Consider the following 13558-nt stretch of genomic DNA (forward strand, 5'->3'; position numbering starts at 1 on the left):
CCAACAAATGAAAAATGCATTAAAATAACCATGCTTTGACTTAAAGCATGTTTATATTACATAAATTATTTCAAAAAACAAATAATATGTAAATCCAGAATGAATAAATTAAAACAATTTTTGAACAGAAACTTGGGGGAAGAGTTCAGAGCGAGGTTTTATTTGGGTGAACATGGTTGAATGGATATTCAAATAATTTATCACTTGAAAAAGGACATGCTTTTAAGCAGAGGGAAAAGTGCTTACATTTTGGTGAATTGAGGCCATCTACAAATTTCAAACCTTTTTAAGTTGCAGGCATAATTTTCATGCACAACTTTGCATTACATTAAAACAAAATATATACTGTATATGGTGCCTGTTTAAAAACAAACAAGATATTTTATTTCAACAAGGATAACACTATTTATTTATTTATGCATAGCAAAAAAGCAAACAGACATTGAGCATGAAAAATACTCTGAACCCGTAATCGCTCAACAGCGGGAAACCTTCATGGCCAGAATGTTCACCATGTCATGCGTCCTTAAGCAAACCGTTATTTAAAGCCAATCTGTACAACATCACCTGAGGAATTAACAGCTTATCTATTTGCCTTAGTTAAAAATGAAAAGCATCAAATTTTAGCTTTAAATGTTGTTGCATCCAGTCTCATCCATATTTTCTGTAACTTAAGAAGGGTACAAACAACTTTCATTCTACATTAAGTTTGAAGAAATTAATAATTAAGGCACACAAAAATGAGTGTGACATGTAACAGTAATACATTCATGAATTTTACAGTAGCCACAATAAGACAGGAAATTCACTTTGAAATATGCAGCCACGGGACTTGAACATTTCGGGTGTGAAAATAAATGTCAGGCAGGTGCTTGCTGTGGACACGTTTGGGAATACACGTCTTCTTACCATGTTTTTTTTTTTTTTATTGAAAATAATTCTGTGTGGACAAAATAATTAAAAATTAGATAAAACATGGTTTTCCAAGCAGAATTCAATCAGACTTTTCAGAAGAGATAATTCTGTTCGGAAAACCATGTTCTATTTGATTTTTAATTATTGTGTCCACAAAAAAATTATTTTAAATAATTTGAGCTTAACTGTCTGTATGCGAAACATTTAGATTACTTGATTTGCAGGTGAAATATGACCCAGGCATTTCTTTGTGAAAATACATTTTGCGAAGACGGCATAGCAGATGCTACTGAATGTGAATTTTAAAAGATATAAGGGTCTAGACCTAAAAAAAAAAAAATTCTTAATTATATATTATATATATCATAGCACTGCAGTACAGAATAAAATGAATAAATTTTACATAATGCAAGCCTTATTTTTAACTTGATACAGTAGTGCTGTTCAGAAGGCATGCAGTTTTTCTATGACAAGCTTTGAAACCTGTTTAGTCACACTGGACCCCATTCATGAAATAAACGTCTAAATAATTCGTAAAAACTATTTATGATCATTTGCGAACTTTGAATTAAATGTGTTACGTTAAAGTGAAAACAAAAATCACAAAATTCATTCTGGTTGTGTTTCATGAATGAAGTAGACCATTTTAAAATTGACGAATCTCCACACTCCAACAGTATTTAAATTTGAAATGAAAATTCACCCTATTCTCTAATGTTATAAACAACCCACCCATGCATATTGCAATGTTTACAATTGTTTTTGACCTTGCAATGTTTAATAAAAATACAACTGGACCGTCAAGTGAAAACGATCTGGTGACGAATGCCGGATTCTCCGATAATTTAAACTGCGTCCGAAATCGAATACTTCCCTATTATATAGTAGTGATGTCACGATACTGGAATTTCCAACTTCGATACAATACCTTGAAAAGTATCAATATTCGATACCACGTGGAAAACTGCCATATATACAGATCGTTTTTCTAAATTTTTTGATAATTTGGTTAATTTTGTTGTAATAGATTACACACAGCACAGGGAGGATTTATTTGAATCGCTTAAATAGATTTATGGGGAAAAAAGACAAGTAAACCGTTAGTAATAAAATAAGAAGAAATAATTAAAAAAACTGCAAGCGATAGCACAAATAAAGACAATAGAATAGAGAAAAATGAAATAAACATAGCTTTACGTTTTTAGGTGGGTCTAACAGTATTCAGGTAAGAAATATTTCAGAAATTAAATTAATCAAATGCAAAACAACAACGGATAGTTTTCATTGTATAAATTAAATACAAATTAATGCTTACAATTAAAGTCACAAACGTTATTCAGTCAAGATCAGTGAGTGATTTTCTTTTAGTTTTTTCCTTTTTATTAACATGACAGAAAGCAGCAGGTTTTATAGGCTGCTGTCACTTTAAGAGCTAATGCACAGGTTCAATATACTGTGACACAACGTGTTTTCTCATTTCTCCAAAAACTGACTGTTTACCTGATTACCAAAATATGCATTTTGACATCATTTTGTATGTCTTTGACCGTTGAAGTCAATTTGGTATTGGCATGCTGTTTGAGAGGCAGCTTTATGAGAGGGCCACTTATATATATATCAGTGATGCACTGCTTTTGGTGTAAGTGCAAAACCTCCAGGAATAAGTAAAATTATGTCCTACACAAGAACTATTTAACCGGAGTGAATGAGATGAGTCAGTGAGGGTAGGCGGCTGTTTGTCACCAACTAAGAGAAGAGAGAGCGAGAACGCACAGCTGGTATCTGTGTATCAATACATAGCGAAATATCTATATTTTTGACAACAATATTTTATAGTATGCGAAAAACAGTACCCCAACAGTGTAGTATGTCCAAATACATAGTATTCAAAAAACAGTAGGCGAAAAGAACACAGACGACCTACTACTTCCGCTGAGATTCTGAAGAGCGCATTTGATGGACCCTTTACTGTCCCATGAGGCCACGGGAGAGGATTTATGAATGGCAGTGAAGCGAAGCAACTGATGCCGTAGGTCACATGACTGAAAGCAGGGCGGAAAACATCCGATTTTTCATTCATACTAAGCACATTCATATTATATTGAATGTATTTTTTTATGCTTGTGAAGTAAGTTTCAAACCAGATGTAGTACCTACTATACAGTATGGCATTTCGGACGCAGCTTCACTCCAGTCCATTCAAACTCGAATTCATCTGCTCTACTTTTAAGTGCCACACCCACATCTCAACATCCAATCAACAACCTATGCTTAGAACCCAAGTCCCCTCCTTACATTTTTTTAATCCATTACACTCGATGTACGTCACAATATGAAAGAAAAGATCTGTTTCTACTCCCATTTCATCACAACTGGAAATCCTATATTTAATAGTAAAAGTTCAGAATGCAACATCATGAACCCAAAAAGTCTTAGCCCTAACCCTGAGGTCAGAACGTTTTTAGAATTTATTGTTTATATTTTTGGTGACAATGCTTTAATTAGCAAACTGTGCTTTAACTGTTTGCAAGGTAAAACGCTTTTGGAAGTTTTTTTTTATTTTTATTCAAACTTCGCTATAGTCATACACATGCATGGATGTCTCCGTTCGCATCTTGTGTGTTTTTTTGAGGATACTTCTATGAATATTGCATTTCATTCCAGTGCACACAGTCTACGCGTTTTCCAATGCAAGAAAGTGTCTTATCTAAGAAAGTCCCCCTAAGAAAGTCAGCAGAGCGGGGTAAGGTGAACCCTCAGCGTATTTAAATTTAAAAAGACTTCCTTAAGTCATTCATCAACCTACAAACTAATCGGCTGCCACAATATTTGTTAAAAATATTAAAAGGTCATCAAAGCATGCCATAAAAAGGAAACTGCCTCTCCAAACCATTCGACCACATTAGAAAGGCTGTTTAACTAAATGTGAATTTAGAAGAGGACACGTAGATTGGCATCAGGTTCATCTAGGCACATCCTGTCGCAGTGACCGTGTCTTACTGCCTGGCACATTTCACCCGCTATATACATCCAAACAATAAAACAAGTATGTACTCAACTCACATACTCAAGTGAAGCAGTATCACTCAAAAACAGCACTTGACTGGAGGATGACAGAGAAGGAGAGAGAATTCAGTTGTTAAAAGCCGATTTTTCCCCTTGTCATGGCGTAGCCCAGTTTGGCTTCATTGTTGATAAAGGACACGATGCCCAGGTAAGTCTCGATAAGGAGTGGCCGCTCCAGTATCAGCACGCCATTGGCTCGTCCCGGGATGGGGAATTCTTTATGGGCTTTTTTCACAGCCTGGATGAGCTGGGTCTTGAAATTCTCAAGCTGAAATGGAGAAAATAAATATTTTTCTGACTTTTTATGCATATAGTCAAGTTTGAAGAGCACACTGAACGATTTTAGCATCTGAGATTAAGGGCACATTTACACGACAATGATTTGACATTTTTCCTTTGCGTACAGATGACAACATTGTCAACATTGTTTTTGTAATAAAGTGCAGCACTATTTTATGTGTTCTGTTTGTTTTCATTCAGTATCCCTTCTACAAACTATCGGTTTATTTATCGGCCAGCGTGGTGGGCCAACCTAGTTATCGGTAAAATTCACAATCGGTCAACCTCTAGTTTAATTAAAATACACTGAGGTGTGTGTCAGCTTGATATTGGAGAGAAGAGAAAGTGAGAACGCAGCTGATATCAGTGTATCAATAATGCGCAACAGGAGTATTGAAACCGTTTCAAACATTTCAGTATTGATGTGGGGGGGGGGGGGGGGGGTAAAGTGACAGCACTAGTACTAAAAGCACATTTACCTGGCAGAGGGAAGCCACCTTTTCATCTGCGTGTGCCATGGGGTGTTTAGTGAAGGTGGCAAAGGGTATGTCAGTGGACCAGGGGTTCCAGCGATTTATGAACGAAGGTCTTGGTCGCTTATCCCACTGGACACGGATTCCCGTTCCCTCTCTCCTACACACACACACACCTGATCATACTACTATCCTGCAGTATAATAATACTAATATATATAATAATATAATACTACCTAAATCTTATTTTGTTTTTTATATGTTTGTTATACACTGCCCGGCCAAAAAAAGTCGCTGTGTGGATTTAAATAGGCAAATGCATATTTGTCAATTAATTTTTGCAGTGGTTATTGTGTTTCTAGCATGTTATATGTTTGGCAACAGTTCTTCTAACACTAATTGATGGTGTGTGTAGTTCATTTCTTGAACAACCATGTAGGAAGACTCATCATGGCCATATTCCACCAAAAATTGATCCAGGTCTTGATGGAAATACAAGTTAATAATGTTCCAATCATAGAGTCTTAAGCATTTGCCTATTTAAATCCAACTCTTTTTGTCCAGGCAGTGTAGTATGTAACAATGTATGGGTAATTAACAAAATGTGGAGAAAACCCTCAGATATTTGTCTAGATGTTGAGCAGCTATACTTGGCCAAAAATGCTTGAGAATGAAAGTATCTTACTTGTTAAGGGATTTTGGAGGAAACTCAAACTCGCCGACAGAGATTGTGTCCACAGCGTTCAAGGAAATTCTGATGACCTGGTGACACTGGAGGTTTATGAAGTCATATTTGCACACCAACAAAGACCTACAACATAACAGAAGCAGCTCATTCAGGACTGTTTACTTGCTACAAATGTATTAAACATCATTTTCAATGATGACATCCTTACCTTTCTGTTATAAGAACCAATCTTTCTTTTTCATTGTTCCAGTGATCAATTCTGTGGTAAAATATAAAAAGGTCATGGATCTGGTTGAACGGATATTTGTCAGTTGGACCAAGAGGTAATTCTCATTCTGAAAGCCCAATACAATTGTCAAGCTCAAATTCTGCTGGATACCATATCGTAGAGGTGCCATGAACAATGATGTTATTAGATGGTAATATCACAGTATTTTGATGTATCCTATGTTATAGTATTGGCAGATTACTATAATCATATTCCATTGTACTTACATAATATTACGTTAATTACATTTACATTTCACACTGCACTTAACCCCGGGTTACCGTCACTCTAAACCCTGCTTATAACCCTGGGTAAAGTAACATTTCACACTTATAATTTAGAAGAGGGGTTTGCACTGCTTTTAACCCAGGGTTATGAAATATGGCTCCTGAGCAGGGTTAGTGCCGCTTTTGCGGTGTTGATATTATGCTTCAATCTGTAGATGTCTTAATAAAGGGCAGCAATAGACTCACTCTGCGAGCAGCCACACACTAAGAACCTCTCCGTCTTCTGAAGGCAAGGCAACCGTGCGGATATCATTGACTGCCTGCTCTATGGTTCCTGGCTGGGACGAGAACAAACAAAGCAACTATTTTAGATGCTTGAAACTAAATCAAATTGGCATGGATGTCAAAAAATACACATCAACATTCTTATAAGAAAGATACAACTCATACACTGTCTACCATGCAGTTAAAAGGGGTTCTCAACCTTTTTTACTTCAAGGTCCCCCCTTGTCTACAACAATATTCAAAGCCCCATGACTTACTAGTTGTTTGTGTTTACTGAGCAAGGTTATAGGATAAGCATTTTTTAACCTCAATTTCTACCTGTTAAAATATTTTAGAGCTTTGGCTTTCTAGGAACATTTATTTTATAACTATTCCAGGTTTCGAAATCTCACCTTTCTAATTGGGATACCTCATACATTCATGTTTTCTAAGACAGTGGAATCCTAGTTCCTAGTGAATCCTAGTGTAACGTTTAGTGTCCTGTCCAAGGATGATGAAGTGAAACGAAGGTAGTTCAAAATAACAGAGTTTAATAAATAAAGCCAAAACGGATAATCCAATGAGCAACGCAAAAGTGTGCATGGCACAAACAATTCCGAACACTGAATGTGAGAAACAGAGGAACTTAGCATAAATACACAATGATAATAATGACAACATAAACAGGTGTGATGATTGAATGAGTGTCCATGGTAACTGATGACTGCCTGGAAATAAGGAACAAAGGAGACACAGGAAACAGTGAATGCAAACTAAAAGTCTATGAAAACCAAACTAAAAACACAGATCGTGACAGAACGCCCCCTCCCGGGAAGGCAAGGCATTGCACCGTGAGGGGTAGATCAGGGGGGAAAAAGGGAGGAGGTTCTGGAGATGGACCCGGGCAGAGCAGATGACAGGAGAAGCCATGGAGAAGATTACGGGAGGCACCATGGAGGAGTTGATGGTGGGAGAAGCCATGTTGGAGATGATGGTGTGAGAAGCCATGGAGGAGATGATGGTGGGAGAAGCCATGGAGGAGATGATGGTGTGAGAAGCCATGGAGGAGATGATGGTGGGAGAAGCCATGGAGGAGATGATGGTGGGAGAAGCCATGGAGGAGATGATGGTGGGAGGGCCCATGGAGGAGTGGATGGTGGTAGGATCCAGAGTGGTACTGACGGCCGACGAGATTTCAGAATGACCCAGGAGTCTGGGTGTAGGAGATCCACGACAACAGTGAGGAGGAGGAGGCAGGAGGAGCCAAGGCTGTAATTTGAGAACGACCAACAAAGGTGAAGCAGGGAGATGTTGAGGCCCATGTGACATCCGAAGGGACGAGAGACCCGGCGACATCGTTGGACCTGGAGACTAAGGCGGAGTCCCAGCAACGAGCGGCCGAGGTAGAGCCAGTGGGATGCACTAGGGATGGAGGAGCCCAACAGAGCCGTAGGGATGGAGGGATGGAGCGCAGCCGAAATCCCGGAAGTCCATGACAATGGTGGAGCGACGAGTGACCAGAACAAAGCCGGTGGGATGAGGGAGTCCAGGGTAGCTGAAGGGACGATGGTCCCAAGTCCCAGGAGCCAGTGCGGAGCCAGCTGGTTGACAGTACAAGGTGGAGCTGAGGCCTTGGACGAAGCGGAGCCAGGGAATCCCCATGTCACGGAGGAGGTTGTGACTGAGAGCCCCAAGGCTGAAAGGAAGGTTAGGTGCTGAGACAGACTTGGTGATAGACAGAGATGGTGGCAACGAAGACAACACTGTGCTGGGAGGAACTTGCAGCATTGACGAGGACAACTATGTGTAAGACAGGACCAGGACTGGTGATGAAGAGACATTAGTGCAGGAGGAGACCAGTGACAGAGAATGTTCGTGGATGGGCAGGGTGGGAAGCACTACCTCCGTATTTCAGTCAATTAGCTATTCTTCCTCTTCCAGCTCCACTAAAACTCCCACAGGCACGGATGTAATGGCTGGCTAACACATCTAATCAGACGGGACCTCAGGCATCTCTTCCAGAACGGACTTTGCAGCTGGCACTGACTCCGACTCCATTGCGGGCTTAGGCTCAGGTATTATATCCGTGGCAGGTAATGGCTGGGTCTCTTTGTCCGTGGTGGGCGTGGTCGCTGGGTCAAGCTCTGAGGTATGGATGGATGTTGAGTGGGGCTGGACGCTGGCAGCTGGATCCTCTTGTACCTCGCCCACAGAAAAAGGAGATCCATTGACCCAGAGGGCCAGCATCCAGCAGGAGTTTCCCCAAGGCATCACCAGCCGGATTTCGTCATCCCATCCGACACAAAACACTTCCATGACTGCGATATCATTGCAATGGGCGAGGTGGCTGACACTGGTGAATTCTTCTACATACTCCTCTAGGTCTCTACCCTCCTGAAACATAAAAATAGTGGTCCTGTTGCGTCTGTTAGAGCTCCCTATTGGTGCGACAGTAATGGAGGCAAGATCCATCTCCAATTCTTTTAAGGATGATGAAGGGAAATAAAGGTAGTTCAAAATAACAGAGTTTAATAAATAAAGATAATCCAACAAGCAAAAAACAATGCAACAATGTGCATGGCACAAACATTACTGGGCACTGAATTTGAGAAACAGAGGAACTTAAATATACAATGATAATGATGACAACATAAACAGATGTGAATGAATTAGTGTCAATGGTAACTGATGACTGGCTGGAAACTTAGAACAAAGGTGACACAGGAAACAGGTAACTGACTCAAACTGAAAGTCCGTGAAAGCTAAACTAAACACAAATCGTGACACCTAGTTTTTCAAAGGAAAAAAATTGTTGTGGGGTGAATAAAAAAACAACAACTTGATTTTCAGTTGTTTTAGCTTATTTTGATGCTTGTTTTTAATGCTTGTTTTTTATAGACACAAATTTCACGATTTGATTCCATTTCAATTCACAAGCTTGAGATTTGATTCAATTTTATTAGACATTATTATTATGTGTCAGGTTGTTACATATATGTTTAGTTTCATTCTGTTTTGGTTTTGATCTGTTCCTGTTCCTTGTCATTGTAAGTTGACCTAGTTTTCTAATGTGCATCTCAATCAGCTCCCTAGTTCAGTAGTCAGGGCATTGATCGGGGAGTCAGCCATTATAAGTCTCAATCGCAAAATCCGTCCAGTGCACTGGAACGTTCGGCTCCCTTAAAAAAAAAAAAACACAATGCACTGCAAGTACCAGGGAGCATCGATGCTCACTATGCTCCCCTAACGGAAATTACGTCACATTTCTGAAGCATGAAACAATAACGTTATAATTATAACTTTAATGACATAATTAAGTTTTTTTTAATTATCCATAGGCTAAACATTTAGGCTAAATGATGGCTGTCACAAAAAAATGACTTATTTCATTCAAACATATCTAATATATATCAAGGCATCAATGTTTTTAACCAAGCCCTATTGTTTTGTCATTCTTTAAGTCATCTTGAGGTCTCCTTAGAAGTTTGCTGAGGCCCCCTAGTGGGCTCCAACCCCCTGGTTGAGATTACATCACAAACCAAAATATTTGCAAAAATATTGCAAAAAAAACATAACACGGCAACACTGTACAGTGGAAAACTGTTTCCCACAATACAATTCACTAGAGTGGTTCTAGTGTGATCATTTCTAGTGACGAATTAACCTTCAAACATGTCTGACCCCTTAACCAAAGGTCCATACCACCAAACCTTACCCTAACCTAAACCGTATCCCACGTCAATAGCAACAGAAGTGTTTTGCAATACAACATGAACACAATAAGTACACTGTAGCAAAGTAACAAGTAATTTGGTAGCACTTTATTTTAAAGTCCTGTTCCACACATACAGTGTACTTATTATAGTTATTACAATAACTGGGTTATAACTAGATACTAACCCTGATCCCATCCCTAAACCTAAACTTGACCCATTACCTTATTACCAGTACTTACATATACTGAAAATAATTTTATTTTTTTTAACGCAAGCATCAGTTAAAATTCCCAGCAAAAGCATTTCTTTTGATTCATTGTTTACCAAAAATTAAATAGTATAGCCTAAAGCCTAAGATAACTGCCTTTTTTGGTTAAAATAATTAACTTCATGCTAGTGAGTTTTATGATGTTAGTTGGGCTTCATAATTACAGTTAGTTTCATAATAATGTTCTAATGTCCCTGTACGTAGGTTACAGCTTTCTCACTGTATTTCATTCCAGCTAAAAAGAGACTATAAGTCACAAATCAATGGTGGTGTCACAAAACATGCTGTTCTCCCTACGTAATCACATTTTCGGGCAAAGGTGGTGTATTATGGGCATTTTGGCCATATAGGAACCGTTCTTACAACACGTGTCAAATTAAAAACAATTGAACGTTTAAAACTCTATGGATTTTGTCATTGCACTCCCGATAAACGCAATCAACGTGCCTATGACGCACATCCATGCTGTCTAGTTAGGCAGCTTCCTAGGTTTTGACATACAACCATGTCTAATCAACACAATAACAAACAAATCATTTCCACAGATTACAACCTTGGACGTTTTATAGCAAATACGGGATTACTTACTCACCCTAAAGACGAAGTAGTCTTTGACTTTAGCCCGCATGGTTGGGTTGTGAACATGGAAAGGCGTGAGGGTCTGAAGCGGGGTACAGCAGGCCACTGAAGCTCCAGCTCGGGCCACCACCTCCAGCCCATCATCACAGTCCCCCGGGTGTAAGACAGCCGCACCCGGGCTCTCTGGATCTACACTGTCATTCAGCTGTAGCATTTCACTAAAACGTCGAGCACAAGCTGAAAGTATCTGTGAGAAGTGAAGAGATTCCGCTTAGTTCCAGCAGCGCTGTGTTGCGCAGGGGAACGCCCACCTACTCCACTCTACAGCGGATTTAAAGGGACCCCTTCCGTTTATGAGTTAGCAGCTTCATCACGATGTCTGCAGTCCGTATTTTTTCTTTTTTGTCGCCATCTCTGTTCGAAATCTGAAATTGCAGTTATTCAAGGAATTATCAACTTTACGTGGGTTGTTGTGCCTCGGCACGGCACAGCGCGGATGAATCCAATGTTTTGAGGAGAGTGTGCGACTGTCAGTCACCACGCCGGTGTGGATACTGTTAATCACAATCACAGATTCTACTTTTTTGGAAGTATGACCAACATTAGAATGTTCACTGGAAAATGTCATCTGAACAACATCCATTTTTGTTCTGACCAACTAAGGGGGAAAAATTGCAGTAAATCGCACTGATTAAATAAACGATCGTTATCATATCAAGTCAAATCGTGCAAATTATACTCAAATATGTTCTCAAATTGTTAATGTTAACAACATCAGTATTCCGTTTCTATGCCCGTCAGATATTTATCCTTGATTTTGGATTGGCCCGGTTTCATTCTCTTTTTTTCTGTAGCCACTCCTAGTCCGAAGTCTTTTGCGTTTTACAATGGGTGAAATCCACCAGTACCACTGGAATAAAAATATTTTTCAACATTACCGTTTTGAATCGAGCTAAGGCAAGCAGATAGTTTTGAACACTGGCTAGTTATGTACTTGCTCAAAATTTTATTTTGGATAATTTTTTACCCCAAAAATTTAAATAATCAGTTCAGGGGTCGTTCTATAATTTAGGGTAGTTTTCATGTCCATTGATGGCAATTATATATTTTTTCTAACAATTGTCTTCAGAAAAATCATATTTTATCCATTAGGAGAATACAAAAATCTCACATTGATGTTTTTAATGCACATTTTTTCAGTTTTCTTGAAATTGTTTTTATGTCCCTTAAATTACGGTTTTTATAGTGTCTGTTTTTTGAAGTGAGTGGGTCTTGAGTTCAAAATACTGAATAAATTAAAATTAATTTTCTTTCAAATAAGAAAATATTTCATTTCTATTATATAGGTCTATTTATGTCTTCAGATATCCTGTCAACTATGTTACTAACTAAATACCCCCCTGAAAAAAAAATGACTTATCCTAAAAACCATGTGACCAACAGCATGCAATTTTTGCCGTTCACTCCTGCTGTGTCCTAATTCAGAGGTTGTATCCTTCAAGTGACTGAAGGTATACTGTATAGTATACTGAATCCACTGTGTCGCGACAAAGGCTGTCCCAATTCGAATGCTCCTTCAAATGCGGCCTTCGTTTCCCCCCAAAAAACAGATGGATCCATTGGTTTCGACCTACTCAAAAATCTAATGATACAAATGTAAAAATTAAAAAAGCATTTAAAGGGGTTTAAATCTTGATTATATCCTAATAAAATGCGGATATAGTTTATACTCTCTGCTCTGAGCTTTTCACGTCCTTGAACTGGGAATTATGTGTTTTTTTAAGGCAATACTATCAATACCTAAATTAATCTGCAGCAGTCAGGCGGTAAAACAGTCACATGGTACAAGTAGCTCTAAGAAATTTCCCATCTTCTCGAATTACAAGCTCTACGAGGGCGTGAATGCCTTTTGAAATCTTGAAATTATAACATGGCGTGAATGCACCTTTTTTTCTGCGGTGGATATTTTAAACACATATATTCTCTTAATCTAAAAAATATATATTTTATCTCCATCGACGGACTATCAAGGAGAATATTAATTGCCCATCAACTATGTTGGGTACATTGTTATGATTTTCAATATTTTTATGAGTTTATTTCAAATAAATTTTCAATTGTAAGGTTAACCTAATCAAGAAAATAACATTTGGTTGGCCAGACAACTATGTTACTGTCTTTGTCAACTATGTTTTGACAGATTTTTTACATTTTAAATATCTAGACTGCTGCTTTTGATATTACTTCAAGGTATAGGTTATATCACACGGACTGGAGTTTTGCATGACCTTCTTAAAACTATCAAAATCATCTTTAAAGTAGATTTATGATACAAATGTTCTTGTCCTTAGGGACCGTGCTGAGACCTTTACACAAATATTGGCAAAAAAATTAATTCTTAGAGTTTTTTTTTTAATAATCTCTAACCTATGGCAGAACACACACACAAAAAACATAGATTCAGTGCTTCACTGACTCAAATATTCAGTTAATAGCATACAGTTTGTCTGAACATAGTTAAACGCAACAGAGAAAATATATATTTTTATAATTTCAAAATGGTGTTAAATTATTATTAAGCTTTGCAACTAGCAGATACATTACAATGATCAAATGTAAAAACTGAAAATTGTTTTTTACACTTTTTTTGCTGATGTGAAATACCTAGGCTATAATTATAGAATGACTCTCAGAGAAGAAAAAAAAAGTTTTATTGGGCAGAGGAAACACTAATTATGTTTCGTTGAAATAGCAGTTAGCCCGTTCTTTGTTGAGCCAAAAACATACAGCAAGGCCAGTGTAGTTCGATTCCTGA

General features: G+C 38.2%; 1 protein-coding gene across 2 annotated transcripts; it reads right to left on the bottom strand.

Moving 5' to 3' along the window:
- Positions 1-139: 139 nt before the first annotated feature.
- On the bottom strand, positions 140-11131 carry tprg1l (tumor protein p63 regulated 1-like). Of its 2 annotated transcripts, XR_013201138.1 has the most exons (7): positions 10757-11120; positions 6163-6254; positions 5630-5680; positions 5419-5544; positions 4740-4893; positions 3979-4249; positions 140-875 (listed from the first exon to the last, which is right to left on the bottom strand). XR_013201138.1 is itself a non-coding variant. In XM_077223842.1 (6 exons), exons 1-6 carry the CDS (start codon positions 10955-10957, stop codon positions 4055-4057), a joined length of 819 nt encoding a protein of 272 aa, XP_077079957.1. In that variant the 5' UTR covers positions 10958-11131; the 3' UTR covers positions 140-4054. The 2 variants fall into 2 exon arrangements, 1 of the variants encoding a protein (XP_077079957.1); XM_077223842.1 differs by having other exon boundaries at positions 140-4249; positions 10757-11131.
- Between the last annotated feature and the right edge of the window lie 2427 nt (positions 11132-13558).

This window comes from Siphateles boraxobius, unplaced genomic scaffold, assembly GCF_051911475.1.
Source record: "Siphateles boraxobius isolate OS27281-9 unplaced genomic scaffold, OSU_SipBor_1 9, whole genome shotgun sequence".
Taxonomy (NCBI): Eukaryota; Metazoa; Chordata; class Actinopteri; order Cypriniformes; family Leuciscidae; genus Siphateles; species Siphateles boraxobius.